This window comes from Leishmania braziliensis, chromosome 14 (genome assembly GCF_000002845.2).
Source record: "Leishmania braziliensis MHOM/BR/75/M2904 complete genome, chromosome 14".
Taxonomy (NCBI): Eukaryota; Euglenozoa; class Kinetoplastea; order Trypanosomatida; family Trypanosomatidae; genus Leishmania; species Leishmania braziliensis.
This window is the reverse complement of record NC_009306.2, coordinates 397,516-421,428: the sequence shown is the minus strand read 5'-3', so window position 1 is coordinate 421,428 and position 23,913 is coordinate 397,516. Positions and strand designations below refer to the sequence as shown.

General features: G+C 56.9%; 3 protein-coding genes across 3 annotated transcripts; all 3 read right to left on the bottom strand.

The window, feature by feature from the left end:
* Positions 1-2,022: 2,022 nt before the first annotated feature.
* Positions 2,023-3,273, bottom strand: LBRM_14_1070 (conserved hypothetical protein; the record flags this gene model as incomplete). Its single annotated transcript, XM_001563345.1, has 1 exon — positions 2,023-3,273. The coding sequence occupies one exon, from the start codon at positions 3,271-3,273 to the stop codon at positions 2,023-2,025; it is 1,251 nt and encodes a 416-aa protein (XP_001563395.1).
* Positions 3,274-5,410: 2,137 nt separating this feature from the next.
* Positions 5,411-8,494, bottom strand: LBRM_14_1060 (putative protein kinase; the record flags this gene model as incomplete). Its single annotated transcript, XM_001563344.1, has 1 exon — positions 5,411-8,494. One exon carries the CDS (start codon positions 8,492-8,494, stop codon positions 5,411-5,413), a length of 3,084 nt encoding a protein of 1,027 aa, XP_001563394.1.
* A 2,609-nt stretch (positions 8,495-11,103) lies between these two features.
* LBRM_14_1050 (putative dynein heavy chain) lies at positions 11,104-23,907 on the bottom strand (the record flags this gene model as incomplete). The annotated part of the gene is made up of 1 exon (XM_001563343.1): positions 11,104-23,907. The coding sequence occupies one exon, from the start codon at positions 23,905-23,907 to the stop codon at positions 11,104-11,106; it is 12,804 nt and encodes a 4,267-aa protein (XP_001563393.1).
* Positions 23,908-23,913: the final 6 nt, after the last annotated feature.

Below are 23,913 nucleotides of genomic sequence, written 5' to 3'. Positions count from 1 at the left end.
AACCACAACACAGCACAGCAGCAGCCGAGGGAAATTCACGAGAAAAGGAGCACAAGGCACGCCAGTGAAGACACTTCAAGCTCGTCCTTCTCTCTCGTTTGCGTTTTGCTCTTCTTCCGGGGATGCGAAGGTGGGCAAGAAAACACTGCAGAACACCAAACTTACGAGTGCAAAGCACGTCTGTGATCCCTCTCTCTCTCTCTCGCGCTCGCTCGCTCTGTTGCACGACTTTCTCTTTGTGTTTCGTGTTGGTTTGTCAGCGTTGCTTCGATGTGTGTTTGGGTTGTCTCCACAAGTTTGTCCTCTCGTGCTTCGCCTTTTTGAGTGGTTCCTTTTCGTGTCGTCCTCTCTGCTTTAGGGCAATGGAGAAACAGACAGAGTCGAAGAGGTGCGGGAGGTAATACGCATAAAGCGCAATCAGCGCTGGCGGAGATGAATGAAAGGATGACTCAGGGACCAAAAAAGCAACGCACCGCAAAACATAACAAAAAAAAAAAGAGGGACTGAAGAGGGAGGCAAACACCGGAGAGAGAGAGAAAGAGGGGGGGAGAGGGAGGGATGAGGTAAGGGGAGAGTAAGCGAATTGGCGGGGCTGATGGCGCTCCTGTTCAGCGTTCCTTCTCGGGGAGGGGGGAGGGAAGGACAGGGGTAAAAGGTGAGGTATCCACGAATGGTGCACGCGCGAATGAACGGGGAGAGAAAACGCACAAAGAAGGGGAGGGGAAGGGAGGGGGGGGGGGAGTGGGTGACCAGAGTGATGGCTACGTGCGTTTTTGTTGTTGTTGTTTGCCCTTTTGCCTCTCCGGCTTGCGAGTCGCTCTGTGTCCACCTAATTCTACTTTGCGTGGAAGAGGTGGGCCTGCGTGCAGTGAAAAGAAAGAGGGAGAGCACAATGTAGTGTCGGATACGGTGCAGGCATACGCATACTCGATTTCCACCTCCCCTCGCGTAGCATTCTCAAGAAGCAAGCCAAGAAAAAGGTGAGAGCCTTGGCGTACGTGAGCTTGTGGGTGTGTGGATGGGTGTGTGTGTGTGGGTGGGTGTGTGTGTGTGTGTGTGTGTGTGGGTGTGTGTGGGTGTGTGGGTGGGTGGATTACGTGCAGCTTTGGGGGGGGGGGGGTCTCCGTTTGGGTTCAGAAAAACTACCAAGATGGCCCCAAACGACTCGCAAACATGCGGGATGAAAGTGAAGCGTGATGCGCGGTGGAGGAAGGAGGAGAAAGAGTGAAGAGAAGAGGGCAAGATAGGGGGGGCATGAGGATGATTAGTTCGAATAGGATGAGTTGACGAGAGGAGGAGAGACGGGATAGGGATCTGCATTTGGCCATCACACACGCGTACGCAGGCAGGGACACACACCAGTCACGACACACACACACACAAGAGAGAGAGAGAGAGAGAACGGTTCACAGGGACATCCAATAAGAGGAGAGAGAGAGCGTGTGAGGAACCGTGTCCCCTGCCCTTCGGCCTACACCAGCGCCTGAGCGACGGTGGGGGTGGGGGTGCGATGGAACAAAATAATTTGCATCACCTCTTTGTGGGTGTGTGTGTGTCGTTGTTGATGATGATGCGTCCCATTTTCTTCATGAGTGAAGTGGGTGTGTGGGGGTTTGTTTTCGCCTCTGTTGCTGTGTTGCTATCGTGTTGGTGCTTCTTCTCAGGCGGTACCAAGCAAGCACAGGCAGCAGCAGGCAAAGGGGACAGAAGGAGAAGGGGGCGAGCAGTTGAGCCCACCATGAGCGGCAGGCGCAGCACACGACAGCAGCACTAAGCCACAATTTCCTGCTGCGACGTCTGCACAACACTGTGGAAACACATACCCACACATTTCCGTCGCCAGACACAGGCAGCTGCGTGTCACGTGCAACACGAAGCTGAGTGCTGTCAAAAAGAGCAATGTGAGACTTGGGAATATAAATCGAGAGAAGTGAGGGGAGCGAATATTACTACCTGAGAGCCCACACGCATACACGCACACAAAGACCCAAGTGTCATCGCAGGCAAGCACGCCATCAGTAGTCACCCGTATCGCAGCAGCCACTCCATTACCCGCACCGCCTTTTTCACAGAGTGAAAGAAGGGCTTGGCTTTGCTGAAAAAGTGCAGATAGTCGGCTTGACTTCCGTCAACGGTGACCTCCTCGTTCACGACATCGCGCATGACGCTGGCGTTGTGCGGGTAAACAAAGATGATGCGCAGCACATACTCAGACTGGCCAGCGAATGCGCGCTTTACGAGCCGCGACCACTGATGGGTGGCCTGTACCGTTGGAGACTGCAGGAGGAGGGCGGCTTTGTGGCGGAGGCCCGTGTTAAAGACAGTGAAGTCGTCGGCTTCCGACTGCTGTAACCCCTGGGATACGTCGTGAGGGGAAGCCCTGGAGGCGCTGCTCTCACCAGACGAAGCGGCAGCGACGTCGTCCTCAGCCTTTCTTACTTCAGACATTTTTGTGAGCGTCAGCAACTGCCCTACTTCAGTCAAGTTGTACCACAGCGGGTACGGGTTCCGCACCAGCTCGTCTGTCATCGGATCTCCAGCGTCGACGAGAGTCACGTGAGCACGTATGTACTCCCATTCTGCTCGGTAGTGTTCCAGCACGTCGGAGACAAAGCTGGAGCAGCTGGGGCAGTCGTGCGCCCGGCCGCTCATCAGCACTAGTGGCTTGCGGCACAGAGGAGGAAGGGTTGGGGAAGACTCCGGGGCAACGTCGCTGAGGCGAGGACCCGCCGTGTCTGTTGGCAGCGTCAAGCGCGGCAGTGCAAGCGTCGAAAAGCAGCCCGCATCTCGCAGAGCGAGACGTACCTCGCGCCACGGTGTCATGAATGGCTTCAGCCCCGAGTCGTAGTCCAGCGTTCTCTTCATAGAGATGGTTCCCCACGTGTCGGCGTCGCTCGCCAGCTCATCACCGTCACCTGCGGTCGAGTCCGCTGCAGCAGCGTGCGCCATCAGTACACCGGGCACGGAGCTGGCGCGCGGTCGTGCGACGCACCTGTCCATCTCGCTGCTATTGTAGAATAGCTCCCTGCTGCTGAGCATCAGGTGCACATCACGGCAAAGGCGCTGTCCACGTGTGTTGCTTCGGCAGAGACACGAAGAGATTGAAGCGTCGGAAAGAGAAGAGAGGAGCACCACGACGGCCAGCAGCAGTGGCAAGAGAAGCGGTAATGGCGTCAGCCATTCCCACCTCCGGCACACGCGGCGCTGCAGGATGTGGGGCGAGCGTACGCACACTTGGGATGGCGCCTGTGTCAGTGGTACGAGGGCACCCATCGGCTACCTGTGTTGTGTTGTGTTGGGTTGTGTTGGGTTGTGTTGTGGTGGGGGGAGGGGGGAAGAAGAAGCAAACCCTTCAACTACCCGCTGTGTTTAGTTTTATTAGCGAAGGTTTTGATGGTAGCACCGCTCATTCTCATTCTCTCTCTTTTTGGCTTTCTGTACTGATCGTCGCACAACTGGGCGCACGTGAGGCACTCCGCATGGCAGACGGATGGGAGCACAGGAGCAGGCCAGATCGAAAAGACGGAGCAAGGAGGAGGAGGTAGAACTGTAAAAGGGAAAGACTAAAGGCACGAACCACAAGAAGCTCATGAATGCCTGTGAAATAAATGAAGCTCAAGGGCAATGAGGAGAATATGCAGCCCATTTACTTGCCTCTCTGGGGGTGCTCACGGCGCTTTTCTGCATCCAGAGAATGTGCCTCACCTAGAAAAGGGAGGGGACGCGGAAGAAAGGCGACTCGCTAGACACACACGCACACACACACATGCATGTGTTCATGGTGCCTCAGCCAACCCTCGCCCACGATGCGCGCAACACACACCTCAGCTTGTACGAGGCGCACGTACCTGCAATGGGCATCGCCCTGGTGGATCGCCGTCGCTATTTTAGTCTGGGTCACTGCTCAACCGTTTTCTCTTCCATCCCTGAGAAAGAGCCATACACCGATAGGGGCACGCACCCCTCCTCGCCCACGTACACGCACAAAGAGAGGGGAATAAGAGGCGGAATAGGAATAAAATAATAACAACAACAGCACTCTGAGTGCTCTCCACACAACACTTATCTTCTAAGAGTAAGTCCCCCACCTCCCCCTCCTCTTCAGCACACGCATCTACACACCATTCGACAGGCCCTGATGATCACACATACACCACCAGCAGCAATCCTGAAACGCAGACATCGAAAAGATGCACACAGACGCATGCACACAGGAGTACAGCCTTGGCATGGGACAGCCATTCAACGAGGCAAACCGAAGCACAAAAGGGCAAATGCCGAGATGGAGGTAAGAGAGAGCCGGAAGAAGGGTCAGGACACCGGCCCAGAGGGCACACAAACATACGGGCACGCCACCCTATCCACAACAACCACATGTCTAAGAAGGTGAAGGCGCTCCAGCAGCGACAAGTCGCTGGGGCGATGCGCTCTCCGGATCGCCTCTGCGCCTTGCCAATCCCCATTGAGAAACAAACAAAATACAAAGATGAGGGAAGTCATGAGACGTGGTGCGAGGAGAACGAGATAAGGCGAGGAAAGCAGGAGACCAGCGACGAAAAAGAGGCAGAGCACCATCCTTACCTACAACAACTCTAAGACAAATAGAGGAGAATAAAAATGATCGCCTGAAGGCAACGAGGAAAGGTTAGGGGTGGGGGGGAGCGCACAGCACGCGCACAGCGAACAGAACCCGAAGGCAGGAAGAAAGCAAGCGAAGAGTAAAAAAAAATCGTGAACAACGTAGCACCACGCAGCGAGAGTCGCAAAGCTGAAGAACGAAAAGGGAAGAGGAGGTGGCCTGGCCTCGTTGAGTTGGTGATAGTGAGCTCGGCATCTTTGTTGCAGGGTCACATGCGTCGGCCACCTCCTCCCCGTTGGAAGAGAGTACTCACTCTCAACAAAGAAATAAACAAATAAAAGGAAAAAAAAAAAAAACATGAGAGTTGGTGAAAAGGTGGCGGAAGTGAGCGGTGATGTCTTATGACGCACACACAGCACCGTAAGGGAAGGGGGAGAGAGGGATTGACAGCAAAAGGTGCTAAATGCACGACGAGAGCGAGCGCGTAATGACCAAAAACACAGGTAAGAGAAGCTGAAACAAAAGAGAGGCACGCGAGACTTTACTCTCTATTTTTGCCCCTTCACTTGCTGTCAGTGATGCCCTTGCGCGCCGAGAACACTGCGAAGGGGAGGGGGTAGAGGGCAACTACACGCGGAGACAGACAGGCAGCGGCACTCCCACTCCGAGAAAAGACAACCTGAGAGAGAGGCGAGCACCAGCACAGAGGCGGAAGAAGTGCAAAAAGAAAACGAAAAAATCGGCCAGGCAGCACAGGTAAGACTGTCAATCCTCTCTTCCGTTCCTACTCGCTTTCTCATTCCTTGTGCCTCTTGTTCCTCTCTCCCTGGCTCACACCTTTACATCCCTGATGAAGGGATGCTCTAGCAGCTCCGCACTCGTCGGCCTCTTCTTGTGGTCAAGCATCAAGCACGCCTCCACAAACGCAATGAACTCCGGATCCACCATGTTCGCAGCGGCTAGCTTCTCGCGCAAGACGCTGTACGGGGCCGTCTCCGTCCGTGGCGGCAGCGGTGTCGCTGCAGCTCGTGATTTTCTCGGAGATGCGCATGTGTGCGGCGCCATTGTCGGGAGTGGCGTGTAAAGGCAGTACGGCTCCTCCCCATCGTCGGTGTCACCCTTCTCGGGGTGGTCCCGCTGCCCATCTGAGCAGCCGCCGTACTCATAGATGCACCCGAACTTGTTGATGTAGTCACTTGTGTGGCGACCTTCCCACAGCATCCGCCGCGGGAACGGCGTGCCGCAGACGTATACAATGCGCGCCAGCATCTCCGGCACGGTATCCGAGGTGAACAGCACGTCGCCAGTGACCATCTCTACCAAAATCGCGCCAAGCGACCACACGTCAATTCGGCCGTCGTAGTCGCAGCCCAGCACCACCTCTGGAGCCCGGTAGCTGCGGCTCTGGATGTAGGAGCTGAGGTGGTCGCTGAGGAAGCAGCTGCTGCCAAAGTCAATCACCTTGACGATGCAGCGGCTGTAGGAGACAAACATGATGTTCTCCGGCTTCAGGTCAGTGTGAATGAGGTTGAGGGAGTGCACGTAAGTTAGCGCCTCGACAATCTGCCGCGTCAGCAGGCGCAGGCGAGGAACGGTGAAGTAGAATTCCTCCTCCTCCTCTCGGTTGTACTTGCCGTAGTCGTACAAAGTTTCGCGTAGCAGCTCCGTCACGAGCATGATATGCTCCTTGTAGTAGAAGGCGTCGATGAGCCGGACGATATGCGCATCATCGGGGTCCTTCTGGCGGTTCAGTAGTGTCAACAACCGTATCTCATCCAGTGACTGGTCAAAGAAGTCCTTCGTATTGTTGATAATCTTCAGACAAACTTGGCCGTAGCCCAGGATCTTGCGCTTGCGCTCGCACTCGAGTCGTGAGGTCGTCACGGTGGGGTCAGCCTTGCGATGTCGCTTACTAGTGTTGGTCGTGGTTGCGGCGTCCAACTCCTTGCAAGAGGAGGTAGTCGCACCTGTCTTGTCTGTGCAAGCCGCATCCTCGGCCTTATCTGTCGGCAAGGCAGAGTCACCGTGCTCATCGTCGCCATCGACATCGCTCTCGTATTCCTCCCCATCGTCCTCTTCATCGTCGTAGATCGGGTCCTGTAGATCGTAGCAGCGCACCGCACGACTGAAGGTAGCCTTGCCCAACATCTGAATGATCTCGTAGCGACCAGCAATGACGGTTCCGGGTACGATTGGGAAGTTTTTCTCCTCCTCAAAGCCAGTTTTGAATGGGTCCATGATGACGCGAAGGTTAAACGTACCCATCGTGGCTGGCGCGCGGTTTTCGCGCACAAGCTGCCGAAAGCGATGGCGACGCTCCTCGCGGGATTTGACAGCGTCGAAGAGAACGTCGCGCTCTACCTCGACAACAAACTCGTAGGGCGACCTTGGCTGGAAGGATGTCATGTCCCGCTGCGCGCTCGCCACAGGGACCTCATCGTACCTGCACGAGTCGAAATCACGCTTCGTAATGAGAACAGGTCCAGTGGCGTTGGAGCTGAGGTGCTCGCCGTTGTGGATGCACTCGTCGAACAGTCGCTGTAGGAGCCGAGCCTGCTTCTCCGTCACACCACCGCCGTACGGGAACGAGGGGACACGATACACCTTCATAGACACCGCCTTCTGCCCAGCCGTCCTGTCTGCCTTGTTGCGAGTCGCCACCGTCATAATCGCCTCATCATCGTCGTCACCCGAGTTTGGATGATGGGGACTGTCCTTGAGCTCACTTGCACTGCGGCTTCTGTTGCTATTGTGGTGCTGCCGACCGCCACTACCGGTGGCACTGATGCGGCGAGTCAAGCCCTCCGGTTTCCAGGTCGAGGCCACCACCTCGCGGTACGCGGCACGATTGACCGGTTTGAAGAGCACCTGGGTCTTGACTCCGTCGTAAGCAGCACCGTCATCATCCTCCTCGTCCTCGTCTGCCTCGAGTGCCGTAGTGGGAGTACGGCGTCGCATTATTGGCGGTTGCGAGCGCAACACTGCCAAAGACTGCACCTGCGCACCGTTGTCTTCGTCTGGACCCTCTTCATTCGCCTCCTCCGCGCCGACTTCCTCCACCTCGGCGTGGTGCTTCACATCCGCACGCTGACGCTGCAGATGTTGCTTCTGCTGTGAGGACACCGCAGGCTCCTGCTTGCCGCGCACGGTCGCGTCCGTCTTCACTGCTCCCGCCGCCAACTCTTCCTTTCCGAATTTTTTTAGCTGTGTCGGTGGGAGTTGCTGCGACTGCTGCTTCACACCGCTCCCGGGCGATAGCGCGGCTGGAATGTCGGTCAGCTGCTCCATGAGATGTCCCGAGAGTCGCTCCAATTGTGAAACGCCGTTAGGCGAAATGGGATCAACGTGCTTGGGCGCGGCGGCCACCGTCGTGGGTGCTCCTGTGTAGCCGCCGGTGAAAGCGGTCGCGTCTTTATCCTCGTTACTAGTGGTGGTGCTTGCATCGGCATTCACGCGGTTCTCAATGGCGTGCATGAGAGCCTCGTATGAGTTTCGCTGCTCGATCGAGCTTGTGCGGCGCCGTGCCGCGTTCGTCGCCTCCAGCATCGACTTGGCGAGAGCCTTGAGTTCCTCAATGACAGACTCGGTGGTCGCAGCAGCACTGCCGGAGGTGCTGCTGCCAGTATTGCTCTTCGGCTCATCCCTGCTGCCGTTAGCGGTGTTGACGTTGTCCTCGACCCCGCTGCTGTGGTGGTAGTGGCTGGTGCCGTTCGCGGTAGCACCATCAGGGTACGAGGGTCGGGTGGTGGTCGACGTTTGGCTGGCCGCCGCGCCACCCCCCTTAAAAGTCAGGCCGTCAGTAACGGTAGAAGTCGTTGCGGCGGATCTCGCTGGTAACACGTTTCGAGCAGAGCGCTTGCTAGCGGTGTACGCACCGCTCCCCAGAGACGCTGCGGCCGTTTGATTAGAGCTCATCCTCTTCCTTCGCTGCTGCCCCGTGGCAGTGATCTCTAAATCAGCGCCACTACGCCCCTTGAAACTCAATCTATTTCACCTTTGTCCAACAACGCCTGGTTGGTCGGCTCGCTGCTGTATTTACCCGCGGTCGAATTTCTTAGGTATTCGGTGTGGTGGTGATCGTCGCCGTGCTTTTGAGCGCGACTTACGCCAGGAACGTGCACCGACTGCAACCCGGGAGGGGGGGGGGCATATAAACACCCACACAGGGAGAGAGAGAATGTGTGGTGTGTTTGTGGGTATCTTTGAAGAGGCGAGATGATGTGGACGTGAAGCTATACCACGCCCTCCTTCCTTCCTCTTTTTTTTGTTTCGGCCTCAGCCTCGGACTCTCGTTGACCTTCTCGTCGTGCTCTCTAGTGAAGGAAGGTCGAAAAAGGGTAGAAGGGGTAGAAGGGAGAAAGAGAGGGGAAAAAAGGGGAGGGAGGAGGCAATATTTACTTGAGAAAGACAGAGGGAAACAATCAAGCCCAAGAGCGCTGTCGAGGCCTTTGCCAACACACTTACACACACACGCACACGCACTGGCAGCACACAAAGGGCACAGGGGAAACCGAGAGGGAAAACGTCCACAGAAAACGTACAAACGTGTGAGCCAAAGCAGAAGAAAAAAAAAGACGAGGCAGCAAATATAACGAAGCACAACACGCGAGTCAACGATGCCGAAACAAGACCAGAAAAAAAAAAAAAGAAAAAAGGGGGGACACTATGGAGAGGCACAGGGATAGTGGGTGGTGGTGGGTGGATGGCCAGCAGTCCCAACGTCAGGAAAGAAAATTGTGCGAACAAGGAAAATTGGGAGAGAGGAAGCCGAGAGACACACGGCGAAGCCCCTTCAGGAGAGCAAGAAGGAGGACGGAGAGAGAGAGGGAGGGGCAAGGAAAAGGAGAAAAAATGAGGAGTGGAGAGAGAGAGAGACGCAACCCACCCGTGAGAGAGTATTGTTATCGTCACTGTTGATGCTCGTGTATATTCTGCTTTCTGCTCTCCTTTCTTTTTGTTGTTGTTGCGGAGGGAGGGGGGGCTGCCGCTGGAACGGGAAGAGCGAGTAGGAAGTGGCCTGTCGGAAAGGGACGTGGGTGAGAGAAAGGAGGAGACAGAAAGAGGGGGAGTGACACGTCAACGCTGTAGATGTGTGTGTGTAGGTGTGCTTTGGCTATTGGTTTTCAATTTTTTTCATTCGCTTCTACGTATGTACACACTGGTGGGTGAAGACAGCAAGATGAGAGAGAGAGAGGGGGGGGAGAAAGAGTAGAAGACTACAATGGCCCACGGCACACGTGCGTGGCTGGGCACCCATGCACATATCCCTCACATGAAGCTGACGGTGCTTGCTCTGCTGAGCGCACAGAAGCAAAAGGCGTGTCCAAAGGCGCATCAGTTACGAGGACCGCTTAGTAGACGCCCTATTGCAGTACTCGTGTGGGTTCGGAGAAAGGGAGAGGGAAGTGTGCTCGATTCTCTTCCTCTGCTGCTCGCCTCGCATCCCCATTATTATTATTATGTATTCATCTTTGTTTGGGTGGGCTTGTTTGCTTCGAAGGAAAGTGGTGGAAGCACGCGCTACATTGGGTGGATGGCTGGGTGCTACTGTACATAACTTCACCAGAGGACGAGGGGGGTGGTGCCGCTTTCAGAGAGCAGGTGAGGGGGGTGGAGAGGCAAAGAGAAATGAGCTCTACGTGGGTGTGAGGGAAGAGGGAGGGGAGGTGGTAGTGGTCTCCACCTCCCCTACACGATGAGATAAAGTGTTATGTCGGCAACGACAGCAAAATAGAAGCCCCAAAGAAGCCACAGGAAAAAAAAGTCTAGCAACGAGAGACAGGCAGAGAAAAGACACACACACACACACACACACACACACACACACCAAATCAGCGAGTGAAAACCCCCAAAATCCAAGCACGCAAGACGGAAGGAGCAGAGACGGTGTGCCGCATGACACGAATACACGCGACACTAACAACAAAAAGAGCACCCTCCGTACGGGGCGGGTGAGGAGGAGAGGAGGGAGAGGGCAGAAGTTGTACAAAGAAGCCAAGGGCCACCACCACCACCAACAGGGGCACAGCAGACCCACACAGCGGTAATGTGGGCCCACCAACACAAAGCCTCCACCAGCGACAGCGCCGGATACCAAAGCGAAAAAGAAGAAAGCGTACACAGGAGGGATCCACAAGAAGGTGGCCGAAAAGGAGGGAAACAGTGGCGTATGTGAGAGAGACGTACGCACACACACACAGCCAACGAGTTCGCACACTCCCAAACGAGCAAATAGACGAGGAGGAAAGAGAGGCGACAAAACGAAGAAGCGCTCAGACAGAGAGAGCGCGCGCCTCAGTCACCGTCCGCCACGCATCCCCCCCCCCCCCGCTCCCTCCCTTTGCGCTGTTAGCTACGGTTGTGCGGCCACTCCAAAGTGCTTAAGACGTCTTCGTCAAGTGTCCACCTGAGGTCCTCGCCACACCTGCCGGTGAGCTGAGCACACCAGTAGAGATCGTAACGGAGTGACTCACGGCGCACTCTCTGTTTCCTCCTTGGTTGGAGTGCACACCGCATCATCGTCACTAATCATCCAAAGCGCAGAGAGCGGCCACGCCGCGCAACGTCCAGTGGTCGCCTGGAACGCTGTCGAGTGACGGCAGCGTCACACTGGTCACGTAGTTGGTGGAGACACCGGTCGTGGACAGGGTGCCGGCGCGCGTGCGCACCTTGTAGAGGGGACACACGTATGTGGCCGCCGCGGATGCGTTGAAGTCCTTGGCGGCCGACTCCGACGTCATGACAGGCTCGAAGTGGATCGTGGGCAACTCCACCGTGAGGGCGCCCGGAGAGGCCTCCACGAGCCCGCCGCGTGCCGCATCCCACCCGCAACCCTCAAGGTAGAGGCCACTCACGTAGGCGCCGACCACGGCCCACGCCTTGTCGTCGGTGCCCGCTTCGTAGGCAGTCATCAGACCCAACACCTCGGCCGCCTCACTCGGTGCCAGAGCGCGGAAGCGCAACTGCAGGGAGTCTATGGGTACCTGCAGCGCTCGGCTCCGCGCTTGTAATAGCGCTGTCACGAAGCCTTGAGGGAAGAAGACACCGGAGAGCCAGAAGCTCGGTGGTGGCCCAGCCTCGCCCCAGCGCCGCATGAAGTGTATCCGACGCAGGAGATCCTCCATGAAGGAGCCGAGCGGCTTGAGGGTTAGGTAGCCGACCTGTGTCCACGCCTCCGGCACCTGGTTGAAGGCCAGCCGCTGCATCATTAGCTCCAGCTGCAACGTCACGACCACCTCACCCTTGAGAGCGCGAATCAGCTCTGCCAACGAGCTCTGCATGGTGGACAGAAGGCGGTTGTACAGGTCCGTCTCATGGGAAAGCAAGGTTTGCAACGGCGCGGGGTCCGCCACTGCGCTGACCGTGGTCCTTGTGGCGCTTTTGGTGGGCGACGTTATGCTGCCCAGCACGGCCTCCTTGCGAGGCAGCAAAGGGGGCAGCTGCGCCAACAACTTTCGGGCCACGTAAGCAACAGGATTCTCTGTCTCTCCGCCGTCACTCGTCTTGGTGTCGTCCTTGCCGTGGTCTCCACTGGCGCTGTCACTGACGCTACCACGCTGCGTACCAGTCGTGCCAGCTACAGTCCCGCCGGCATTCATCGAGACAAGCGCGTCGACAAGACCCAATGAGAGCTGTTGCTCCACCGAGAGAGTGGCGTTGTCGTGCAAGCCGAAGCGAGCAGGACTCTCCCCGTTGTCCTCCTCCCTCTCGCCATCCTCTCGGCTTACCCGGCCAGTGGCAAAGGCAGCCTCGGCGAGTTGCGACAGCTCTGCGTACGCGACACCATCCTTGGGGAACGGAGGTGGCATGATGGCATCCTGCGATGACTCTTGCTGCGACGTTGTCCCTGGCGCATCCACGTCGAAGAAGCGGCGCGTCAGAACCTGCAGGCACAGCGCATCCCACTCGTCCGTCACACGGCCACCGAAGTCGATCGTGCCCAGCATGTAGCACAGCTCCTCCGTCGGCAGACCTGTGGCGGCGCCTGCACCGCCATCTTTGCAGCGAGCAAGAGCCGTCCGCAGCGTTGCCAGCCCTGCTTCAAAGTCTGCCATGCCCCAGTCATAGGCAATGTTCCACCCGAGCGGGCGATAGCGCCGCCGCTCCATAAGAGTACCGTGGTAGAACGCGAGTGTCCAGACAAGTCGCTGTAGCTCGGGGGAGGGCTGTCCACTTCGCAAGCCAACCAGCGGCGTCGCAGAGTCGGACGTGTCGTTGGCGTCGACGTTCCCGACGTCTGTGGCAGCAGCAGCGGCAGCGGCCCAAACATCCGCCACCACGGCGCTGTGCAGTGTGTGCAGCACCTTTCCTCGTAAACCCATCGGTGGCTCCTGCGTGAGCTTCAGGCCTGCCTGCAGCACCAGCGGAGGGAAGCTCGGCGATGGGTTGCTGGTCAGCCAGAGTCGGAAGTCCGCGTGTATCTCATTCGGGTTCATGCTCTCGACAAGCACCTGCAGCTGCGGCATCCATGATGCGTACACATGGCAATTCTGCAGGTATACCCATGCGCCCTCGCGCTGCCCGTCCCGGATCATCTGCGTGGCACGCACATCTTGATCCTGGCCGAGGGAAAGCATGTACTTGCGCCCAGCAAAACCGCGCTCCTCAGCGAAGCTGACGAACAGTGAGGTCGGGTCGGCGCCGGCGGAGAGGATAAAGATGATCGGTGTCATCTTGGTGCTGTCCAGGAACGCCTCCTCAAGGTCAAACGGAGGTGCAATGGTGTAGCGCTGCCCCAGCGTGTCTGCAACGAGCTGAGCCGCCATGTAGTGGAACTTGTTTGGCCGAAGGATCTTCACGGCCATCACACGGTGCCACAGCGACAGTCGAGCCAGTGACGTCGGCAGCCGAGTCAGCACCTCCGCCCCGTAGGTCTCAGTAAACCACGACGTCCACGACAGCGGCCCGTCGCCAGAAAGATCCGCGCCGCCGTGGTCAGAAGCGTCCGCCAGCGATGCGATGAAGGTTTTGCACACCTCGGCAAAGGCCTCGAGGCCACAAATGGCGCCAAAGTTCACCCACGTTCCACTTGACAAGTAGCCGGGGCGCTGTACCGTCATGCCGTCGCTGCCCTCTCCGTTGGCGGCTGCAAAGGCCGGCGGCAGCGTTTGCCCTGCTCCGCCGCAGAGAAACAAATCCCACTCCTCCTTCGTCACTTGACCCATGCCGCGCAGCAGCGTCGTTGCCAATACGAAACTGAAGAGCAGCTTGTGGGTACCGAAGAGGCCGCGGCACAGAACACGGTAGCTCGTCCACGTCACCTCCTCCACGAGCAGCACGACGCGCGTCTCCACCTCTGACTTGGACATCGCTGCGACAGCCTCTTCTTCCTCCTCAGCGTTCGCGCCAGGCAGGCCACCGTTGCCGTCTGTCAGCAAAAGGCCCACGTGGCAGCTATGTGCCTCTCTCCCGTTGAAGTTGCCGTTGCCGAGAACCATGGACGAGGTGGAAATCGAGGACTGGTGATGCTGTTGCTGCGACTGCAACCACGCGTGCCGCGTGCTGACCAAGACGGAGACGACCAGGTTCTTGAAAAATGGCAGCGAGTAGTCGTACATGGGATCTACTTTGGCCATCTGGGTAATCGCGCCGTACAGCAGAGACCCACGCACCGCCAGCGGGCGGTACACGTCACGGGTGAGGTTGATTGTCTTGTTCGTCTCTTCCACCGCGGCCAGCTCGACAGCGATTTTCTCGGATGTCGCCTTCGAGGTCTGCAGCACCTGGATGAGCTCGACATTGTCCAGGACGTCACCAGTGGCGTCGCTCAGCTGCTGCAGCACCTGGGCCTCGAGTGCCGCAATCTCCTCGCGACTCGCCGCGATCGAGATGACACAGCGGTCACCGCGTTGCTGGAGCGACTCCCGCTCTGAGCCGACGATGTCGGCTAACAGCTGCTCCTCCAACCCCTCTCGCGTTACCGTGAAGTCGATCACTGTGAGCTTCACCTGCAGTTCAGGCGTTAGTATCGGGTTCGCGAGCTTCGTCGTAATATACAGCTGGAAACGGTCGTCGTAGGTGACCTCGCGGTCGCCAAGTGTGACAACATCGCGGCCAGCCACGCGGCGCACCTGCTTTAGCAGAACCGGATCGAGCGCTGCGTCGAGTGTCTCGCCAACATCCTCAAGAAGCACCACCTGTCCCTTCTGTACGGCGTTTTCTATCTGCCGCATGAAGTTCGGACTGTTCAGTTTCAGCTGCAGCAGGCCTGCAGCGCCGCTTGAGCGACTGCGCTTCAGTTTACGCACAAACGCATTCGCTTGTCCCTGTGGATCGATCATGTAGCAGCATTGCGTCGTCCGGTGAAGGATCGTAGCGTTCTGGATGGAGTACGTGTCACGCGGCAGTGACTGTAGCGCCCACTGCTGCACCGTCGCCTCCGCCTCGATGCTCTCGAGGGAATAGGTGGCGTCGAAGGGAATGTCCAGCGTCGCGCATTGCGAACGCCACCGCTCCACTAGCACCTCTCGGTAGTCCAGTGGGAAGGGGCCGAGGTAGCCCACACAGCCGGCGGCCAGTGCTGCAGTACCCTCCACGCAGCCCAGCTGCGTCTCCACCTTCACCAGTGCCGCCTTCCAACGCACACGCTCGGAGGCGAGTCCAGAGATAAGCTGATCGGCGCGCGCGAGTCGTGCCATGGCGATTTCCATTTGCCGCTGGAAATGGTTCGCCTTTTCCTGTGCCGCAGCAGCAGCATCCTGTAGGGCGGTAATGCGGTCGAGCACCTTCTGCAAAGCCACCTGCTTCGACCGCAGCTCTTTGTGGGCCACCTCCACCTTCCTCTCTGCATCCGTCAGCCGCGCCCGCTTCGGCGCAACTTCCTTGGCGACGAAGTAGTACTTGTACATGGCATGGACCCACATGCACATGGATCGGCATGGCAGCGACGTCTTCTCGATGACGTCCGGCACAAAGTCCGGATCCTGCAGGAATAGAGAGAGCCTTCGGATGCACGAGGGGGCGATGGAATCACGTGGGTACCCTGTCAAGCGGGAGATGAAGTCGAACTTGCCGAGACACGTCTTCGCACTTGCCCAGCCATCCTTCTCGCCCAGCAGAACAAGCACGGCATTCATCGTCTTTTCCACATTGCTCGGCGGCGTCGTAAACGTTTTGATCTCTTGGATATCCTTCGCGCTTAGCGTCTCAAGAGCCTGCTTGGCTGCCTCGAGGGCCGGCAACGCGTGTTGCAGCCCCTCCTCACACTCGCGGCGGATCAACTCCGCCTCATTCATGAGCTGCTGCGCCGCCGCCTCCTCCTTGGACTGCGCCTCCTTCATCTGATTCGCCTCGAGCTGCTCCATAGACAGGGTCTTCTTCTGCTCCTCCACCTGCTTTGCAGCAGCTGCCAGGCCAGGCTGCATCTCGCGGATCTGCTGTTGCAGCTGAGCAATCGTCGCGTTTGCCGTGTCTAGCTTCTCCAGTCCATTGCGGTAGCGACTGGCACTGGCCTGCAGGTCGCGCCGCAGTTGCTGATACATCGTATTGTATAGTGTCAGCACGGCCAAGTAGCTGGTCGGGGTCACATGGGTGCGCCGTCGATACTGCGCGTACAGCCGCTCCGCCGCGTCCTTGACGGTGGACTGCAGGAAGACCATGAGGACGCTCAGCTTGTCTATACCAACCCCCGCGGCGCCGTCTTGTGAAGCACTCGACAGCGTCGACTGCGCCACGGCGCGGAGTGCCTCCTGCGGCCACTCCGAGAACCAGTCAATCGTAGTGCAGTTCACCAGCGCAGGAAACATGCGCAGCCGGTCACGGAAGACGCCGCTCATGGGAGACATGCACAGGCACAGGTGAAACCGCTCGCGGCACTGTGAGACGAAGTACTCGTACACGCTGGTGCGTGTATCGGGGCGATTGGAAGCGAGCGACGCCTCGCGGCAGCATCGCACAATCGTCTCCATGTCCTCCAGTCCCATCATACCCGGCACCTCGCCAGTGTTAAGAAGGCTGCTAATGTCCTCCAACATCTCGCTATGCACCAGCTGCGAGTCCGAGATGAGAAAAACCACCTCCTTGCCCCGTGCGCCACTGTCTAGCAGTACCTTCCGCACCTCGTCCCGGAACTCTGCGATGCCGTAGTTGCGCGCGATGTGAACCGTTTGAACATCCATATTCATCATACAGGCGGCGAGACGGCAGAGCGAGGAGCGGCCGCTTCCGCCAACGCCGACGAGCAATGCATGGCCGCGCGGCTGACTCACAATGCGGCAGATGCGAGACAAGTGCTGAACTGCCTGGTCGAAGAAGACCAAATTCATGGATGTGGTGCTCTGAGTATTGTACTCGGCCAGGTGCTGCTGCGCCACCGCCTGCAGCGACGTTTCTTGGCCGATGCGTTGATAATCACGGTTGACCCAGGCGCCGTACAAGACGGTCGCGAGCTGTGCAGGATCCGGGGTGGGCAGCGCCTCGTCTATGTCGGCCGCGTCTGCGTTGGCGGTCGTGACGTTACCGCAGAAATGCTTCTCGATCACCTCGGCGCAGCAGTGCCACCACCAGTCACGATCGGTGTCGTCGATTAGGCGATCGTGGAAAACGCGCGACGCCTCGTGACTCCAGAGGTCAACGAGGGCCTGAGGGGATGCGCAGTGAGCAGGCTTGATCTGCAAAATACCCTGAAACACTTTGCTAACATCGCGCAAGTTGAAGGTGCAGTGTGTCTTGTCTGGGGTGGGCAGGCACTCCACCGCGATGCGGCGATATGCTTCAAGCGTGCTGTCGACGACAGCGTCCGCCAGCGCAGCCACCTCGGTCGCAAAGCCGCGTGCGTAGAAGAAACCCTTCAAGATGGCGGAGAAGATGGACTTCATCGATATCTCCGTCAGCTGAGGGGCGCAGAAGCAGAGCAGCTTCGATGTGAAACGAGGCGTCATCTCGTTCTTGCCGCCGCCTGGCTCGCCACAGCATGCTATCAGCATCGTCTGTACCACCTCCTTGAAGAAGAGTCGCTTGCGGTCGTAGAAGCCGCCCTGCGTAATCATCTGCCGCAGCAGCTCCACCGGCGGCGCCGCCCCATATTCTTCCAGCTGCGGCACATTGCAGTCGTCGATGACGGCGACCATCATGGTCTTACCGGGCGGAGCGCCAAACTCGTGGTCGCCTTTGCGCCGCGTTAGCTTCATCTCAATCGTGTTTTGCAGCGCCTGAGCGGAAGTCTGGGCAGACAGTGTGAAGCGGAAGGCTGCAATAGAGCTCGCGACATCCTCCGTGTGCAGCGACTGCAGCAGGTAACTGTTCACTGTGGACGACTTGCCGGTGCCCGTCAAGCCATTGAGCAGTGTATGATGGTGGGTTGTTGTGGCGCTGTGCAACAGATACTGCAGCACGGCCGTTTGCTCCGTCGGCACGAGGAGGTCAAAGTAGGAGGCGCTGGCGTTGTAGTGAAACTCTGGCACCATCTCTGCCCATCGTCGCCAGTCGCCAGTCTCAAAGTCGACTCCGTATTCGAACACACCACACCCCTCAGCCTCGGCGTCCGTGGGGAAGTAGAGCGCCTCTTCTCGGACTAGTGGCAGCATCGCTGCTGCAAAACGTGCGCGCGTGGACTCTGTCAGGTTGCCGCCGAGGCCCCAGGCACAGCTTTGCACAAACAGCGCATCGAAGACGGAATCCCCGCGCACGAGGACAGCGGCGCGCGCTCCCCGCGAGCTGCGGCGGCGAGAATAGCGCCGTACCGCGGAGCTGGCTAACTGCAGCGGTGCGTGGGTGTTTAACGCAAGCTCGGCCGCGTCATCTTGCTTATGCTGCTGCTCCTTTTGCCGATCCTCCTCGATCATTGCCTGGAGCTGCTGCACCGCTGCCTTCATCAAGTAGAAGAGGTTCATCGCCAGTTGTGCGTTACAGGTGCCGATGTACTCCTTGCACTCCTCACGAACGACCTGGAGCAGAGGCGGCACGAGTGACTCGCAAAGCTGCAGGAAACGGTCGTGACGCCATCGGGCGCTGAGCTCCTGCGCGGCTGTCTGGGAAAGGCTCTGCAGCAACGGCGACCACCCGTCGACAAGGCACTCTTCATCCACGTAGACCATGCCGCAGCGCGACACCGTAGCCGGCGATGCGACACGCAAGTCCTGCACCTCGAAAAGGAGCGAGATCGTGTCGGGGATGCGAATACGCTCCCCATTTACGAGGCAGAGCATCTTGCTGTCGTCGAGCACGGTGTTGAGGTTCTCAACCCACACGGCATCTACCGGCCCATCGAAGACGACCCAGTGCCGCGTCGCCACGCGTCCGTCCTGTGCTGCGCTCAGCTTGACGAGCTTGCGTACGATCGCAGAGAAGACGCCGTCCTGCCACTCACGTGTGAGAGGATTGACGTCGCCGTACAGTTCTGTCATCGAAATAGCCTTTGGGTTGCAGACTGTGGAGTAGGTGGCGGTGAAGTACGACTGGCACCGTGCATCGAGGGTACGCAGGGCAGCGGCAATCCGGTGCTTCCGCGCCGTGGCCAGTCCACCTCCGAGACCTGGGTGGCCGCTGCCACGATCGTTACCCTCGACTCCAGCGGTAGGGGTCGTGTCCAGTACTCGGCCGAGGCGTGTCAACACCGATGCAAGCGTGTCGCGCACCGTGGTCTTGCCGGTCATGGTGTGGCCCACCAGCATCAGTCCGTGGCGAGTCATGAGCGTGTCAAACAGCTGCTGCGTTTTGCAGAGTAGCCTCTCCGTGGGCTGCAGCCGCATCCGAGTTTCAGGGTTGGACGGGGACGTCTGCACAAGTTCCTCCATCAAGACGCACTCCGCCTCGTCGAGGATAAGCTCGCTCACCGGCGCCGGCGACACGTCCATGATAGCAGGGAAGAAATCCTGCAGCAGGGCCATGAAGAGGTGACGATCGTCCACAAGGAATTTGGGCAAGTTAGCCTCGCGAATGGCACGCACCAGCAGCAGCTCTTCATCAGAATCCGGGTCCGCGCGCTTCAGTCGGCCAGCGAGGACAAGAATGCTCTTGACCGCGCGCATGCCAAAGTCGTAGTGATCCTGCTTGGACAACTGTTGCGACGCCAATGAGTAGAGGCGAATCATCTTGGCTGCGAGTGACTGCGCCTTGCCGTAGCCCTCGGCGTAGAACATAATCTCGGCAATGAGGGCATAGTTCGGAATCATCATGCACACAGGTCGAAAGAGAGCCTTGAGGTTGTCGGGGAGCTCCGTGCGGCCGGCGTAGCCGGGGTTCATGGTGATGAATACGCCAAAGTTGATATGCAGCTTGATGTTGTGACCCTCAAACTTCATGAACGTCTGTCTCTGCGTGATGGCAGTGGTGATGTCGAGCATCTGTTGAGCCACCACAGAGAGTACTTCGAGCTCGATTCGGTTAAACTCATCAAAGCAAGCCCACGCGCCAGCCTGTGCCAGTCCTGCGAACATTTGACTCATCATACGGTAGTCGAGACCGTCGGAACAGTTGAACACAACCACCGTTCGAGCAAGAGCCTTGCCCAAATCCTTGACAGACTCGGTCTTGCCGGTTCCGGCCGGACCCTGAGGCGCAGCTCCCTTCTGCATGTGCAGCGCCGCCGTGCACGTCAAGAAGGCGCGCTCTGTAAGAGGAGTGATGACGAGGCGCGGCTGGTTGCCAAGGTACTCGTAGCCGTAGGGGAGCTCCGCCGCGCCGTGCCGGACAAAGCAGTCGGCCGTCTCTGCAGCGCCGCGGGCCCCATGCACGCTAGTCGATAGGCCGTAGTAGAACCGCAGCTGTTTCTGCCACCCAAAATCAAGCAATGAGCAGCACGGCTGCAGCGCCGCGCCAGGGGAGGTAGTGGCCAGCTCCGCGCAGACATCTCTGCAGTGCACATCAACCACTATAAGGTTTGACACCACAGTGCGCTGCAATGCTGTGAGAGAGAGCTTCACAAGCTCCACCGTCTGGAGAAGTTGTGCGCCAAAGCGGTCCTGATACAACGACCACGCGGAAGAATCGCCGCTGCCTGTCTCCGTGATGACGCTCTCCACCTCGCTGGTCCACACGATTTGGTCCACTGTCGTCACACACTGCGCGGGGTGCTCAAAAAACCACTTTGTTCGGTGTTCTGTCGTGTACGCGCGCAGGCACGTGACCAGGCGATCAAATAGAGTTGCCCGCATCGCGCGCTCGACATCGTTCAGCCAGCTCTCTACGTTGCCAATCACCTTGATGGGATGCGTGAACGTCACCTCCTCGCCCTCAGAGCTCCGCATGGCCACAATAGTCTTTTCATCGGCGAAAATCAGCGTCTTGATGTTGTCAAAACATTTTTGCAGGTGCGGCTGCACCGCCAGTGGGTTGCGGGAGTCGGACAAAATTGACAGCAGCTCGTCATTGGAAAGAAAGTAAAACCTCGGGAATGCAACACGCTTTGTCTCAAGATACTCATCAATCTTCTTCTGAATACAGTCCAGTTGGTAAGTGCATTTCTGCAGCTTCTTCAGAGTGTCGCCGTTACCTTCAAGACACAGCGGCGCCATGTGTGGGTCTTCGGAGCAGCGCTTCATCAGGGAGCTGAAAAAGCGGTCTGCAGAGGAAAAGAGAAGAGACTCGTCTGGAAGCTGGCGCTTAATATCGTCACTCGTGAAGATGAACTCCAAATACATCCACGTCTTCTGCACCCCAACCCACTCCCCGAGAACAGAGTGGATCAGGCTAAGCTTGGCTTCCCATTCCTTCATTTCGGCCAGAACGGGGGGAACATATTTGGAAGCGATGCAGGTCTGCACCACGATTTGCTGCTCTTCGAGCTCCTCAAGAGTAACATCAACAGCGTCTACGACGAATGCGTTGGTCCGCCCGACGTAGGGAACGACCACAAACAAGTGCCCCGCCCAGTATTTCTGCAGCTTCTTGAGCTGTTGCTCCAGCTCGTAAATGCCGACGGCACTGGAAACAACCTCGCGCAGGGCCTCCGAGTGTTCGTTGGCCATGAGACCAGCTGTTTCTAGGGAACGCAGCGTGCGCTTTGTGGGTGGAATGGGTGGAATGTCCGTACTCTCAAAGAGTTTCGACCAGTGCTCTTCCTTCAAAGCTGGGTTGCACAATTCAACGTACACAGGAACATTCGCTTTTTCGACTGCAAGTGACTTCACTAAATTATCGGCAACGTCGCCTGGGGTACATTTTTGCGCCTTGTATGCGCGCTGGAACAGTGAAACTATTGTATCCTTGAGCTCTTGACCGTCAATTTCTTCAACAGCCTTCGTATCAAGGCGGCTTCGCAAATCGGTGGCTTCCTTGTGCACATTCCACAGCTCCACAAATTTTCGGTGCTCGTCCTCGGTAACAGCAATCTCTAACCAGTTCAACGTCTCCATTTCCAAAACTTGCGCATACGCGTCCAGCTGTCTTGCCTCGCAATTTACCTGTACGAGTCCCTCATGAATAGCCTCTAGCTTGTGTTTGACTGATGCACCAATTTTGTCTGTGTTTTCATTGCTGTACTCCCGTGCAAGTCGCTTTTTCGTGCTAGTAACGGACTCGATGATACGAGCGTGCTCGGCAAGCAGCATTTCCTTGATCCTGCTAGAAGTCGAAGAGTAATATGTTCGAGCCTCGCTTATTGCGCTCTGAAATGGGACACGCAATAAGGACGAATAATCCTCCGCCTCACTGATAACGCCTGGGTTGGCTTTTTCGCGTAACTCAGATTGTAATCGATATAAATTCTGTAAATCTGCCACACTATTAGAGAACTTGTCGAAAGTAGGCCCTGAATCCTGCAGCCTCAAATACCAATTGATAAATTGGCCAAGGACTATGTCTGGAAGACTGAGCTCTTCCACCCATGAGTCACACTCTGACTTCAAGTAACGGAGATTCAACTTGATAAGCTTCCCCAGGGCTGCTTCGATATCGGTCAGAACGCTTTTCAGCTGGTTAACCAGCTTATCCAGTGTGTTATCACACTCGACCACAATAGTACCGTAGGTTCGAGTCGATAGCTTCAATATTTCGCTCTGCGCTTTGTAAGCCTTTGTTGCGTAGCCGCGAATTTCGGACTCCGTAATCGCTTCCAAAAGGGAATCTTCAGTGGACAAAATAAAGTCCCAGCGGGTTGAAACTTCGCGCCACTCGCCTAAAAACTGCGAAACAGCCACAAGAGGCTTGTAGAACGCCAGCTTGCTCTTTGCTTCCTCGTAATCCACCTCAATTAACATGAGAACTTCGTTTTTGTGTAGGGAGATGAGGGCATCCCCAAGCAGCGCGCTGCGCAAAGATGTTAACTTAATCATAGCTGTAAACTCGTTCAGCACCTCAGATCCAACGCACGTCGGTGCAGCGCAGAGAGAATTGATGCACTTGTCCATAACTGCGCCAACTGATGCCACAACTTGCTCTTTTGACGGAAACAGAGAAAGTGTATTTTGACCATCCACTATGCATTCCACTCGAAACCGCCAAAGCAAACTCTGTACTCGTCTTCGCATGGTGCTTTCCAAATTAAAAAAGGTGGAACATGCCTGTTGAAACATGCTTTCGAGTTGAAAATGATGCACGAGACGAATATAAGACGGCAGCTTTTCGTAATCGACGACCAGACGTTTTTGTTCCATTTGATACTTGTGGAACTCCTTTGCAGTGACATCTTTGTTGACACTTCCAGTAGCACCCGGGTATTTCTCAACCACCCGCATTGTGGAAACGAGCTGTGTGACGCTTTTCACGCGCTCGATAACAACGCTCAAAATATCGAGCAACACAGATGAGAATTTTCGCTGGAGCGATTTCGCGTAGTCGGCCTGCATGTTGACAAACTCGTCAGTTGAAAACCCAGCGGCGTTGCCTCTTTCACCGCTAATTTGCAAAGAGCAAACTTTTTGGAAGTTTCCCATAACTGGAGCCCATTGAAAATCGAACACTTTTCTCCGCAATGTAATCAGGTCATTTAGGAATGGCGGTGTCGCCAACAAAAGTCGTTTTGAGAGAATGGCACGGTTTCTCCTAAACTTTGCCCGCCGAGCGCTGTCTAGGAGGCATCGGAGCGCTTTGTGAAGAATGTAGTTTCTGAAAAACGCTATTTTGCGGATTCTGCTGAAACATTTTGCTTCGCAAACCCACTGCTCCAAGGGCACCACTACGTCGTACTCCCCATCACGCCGATTGACATGAATCACATGATTCTTTGTCACAATGTAGTAGTTCATCGGGCGATTGTCACGACATATGGTGCGAATGTTGTATGGTTCAAATTGAAGGCCCGAGTCAACTCGTGCGAAAAACATATGGCTAATGGGTGGAAGGGTGACACCCTGCTGTTTTACATCAGCGGTAATGCAGAAAAACTTTTGTGCATCTTCAACTGTATTCAACGGCAACTCTTTCAGTTCTTGTATGATCTTAGTGGACATCATTTTTCT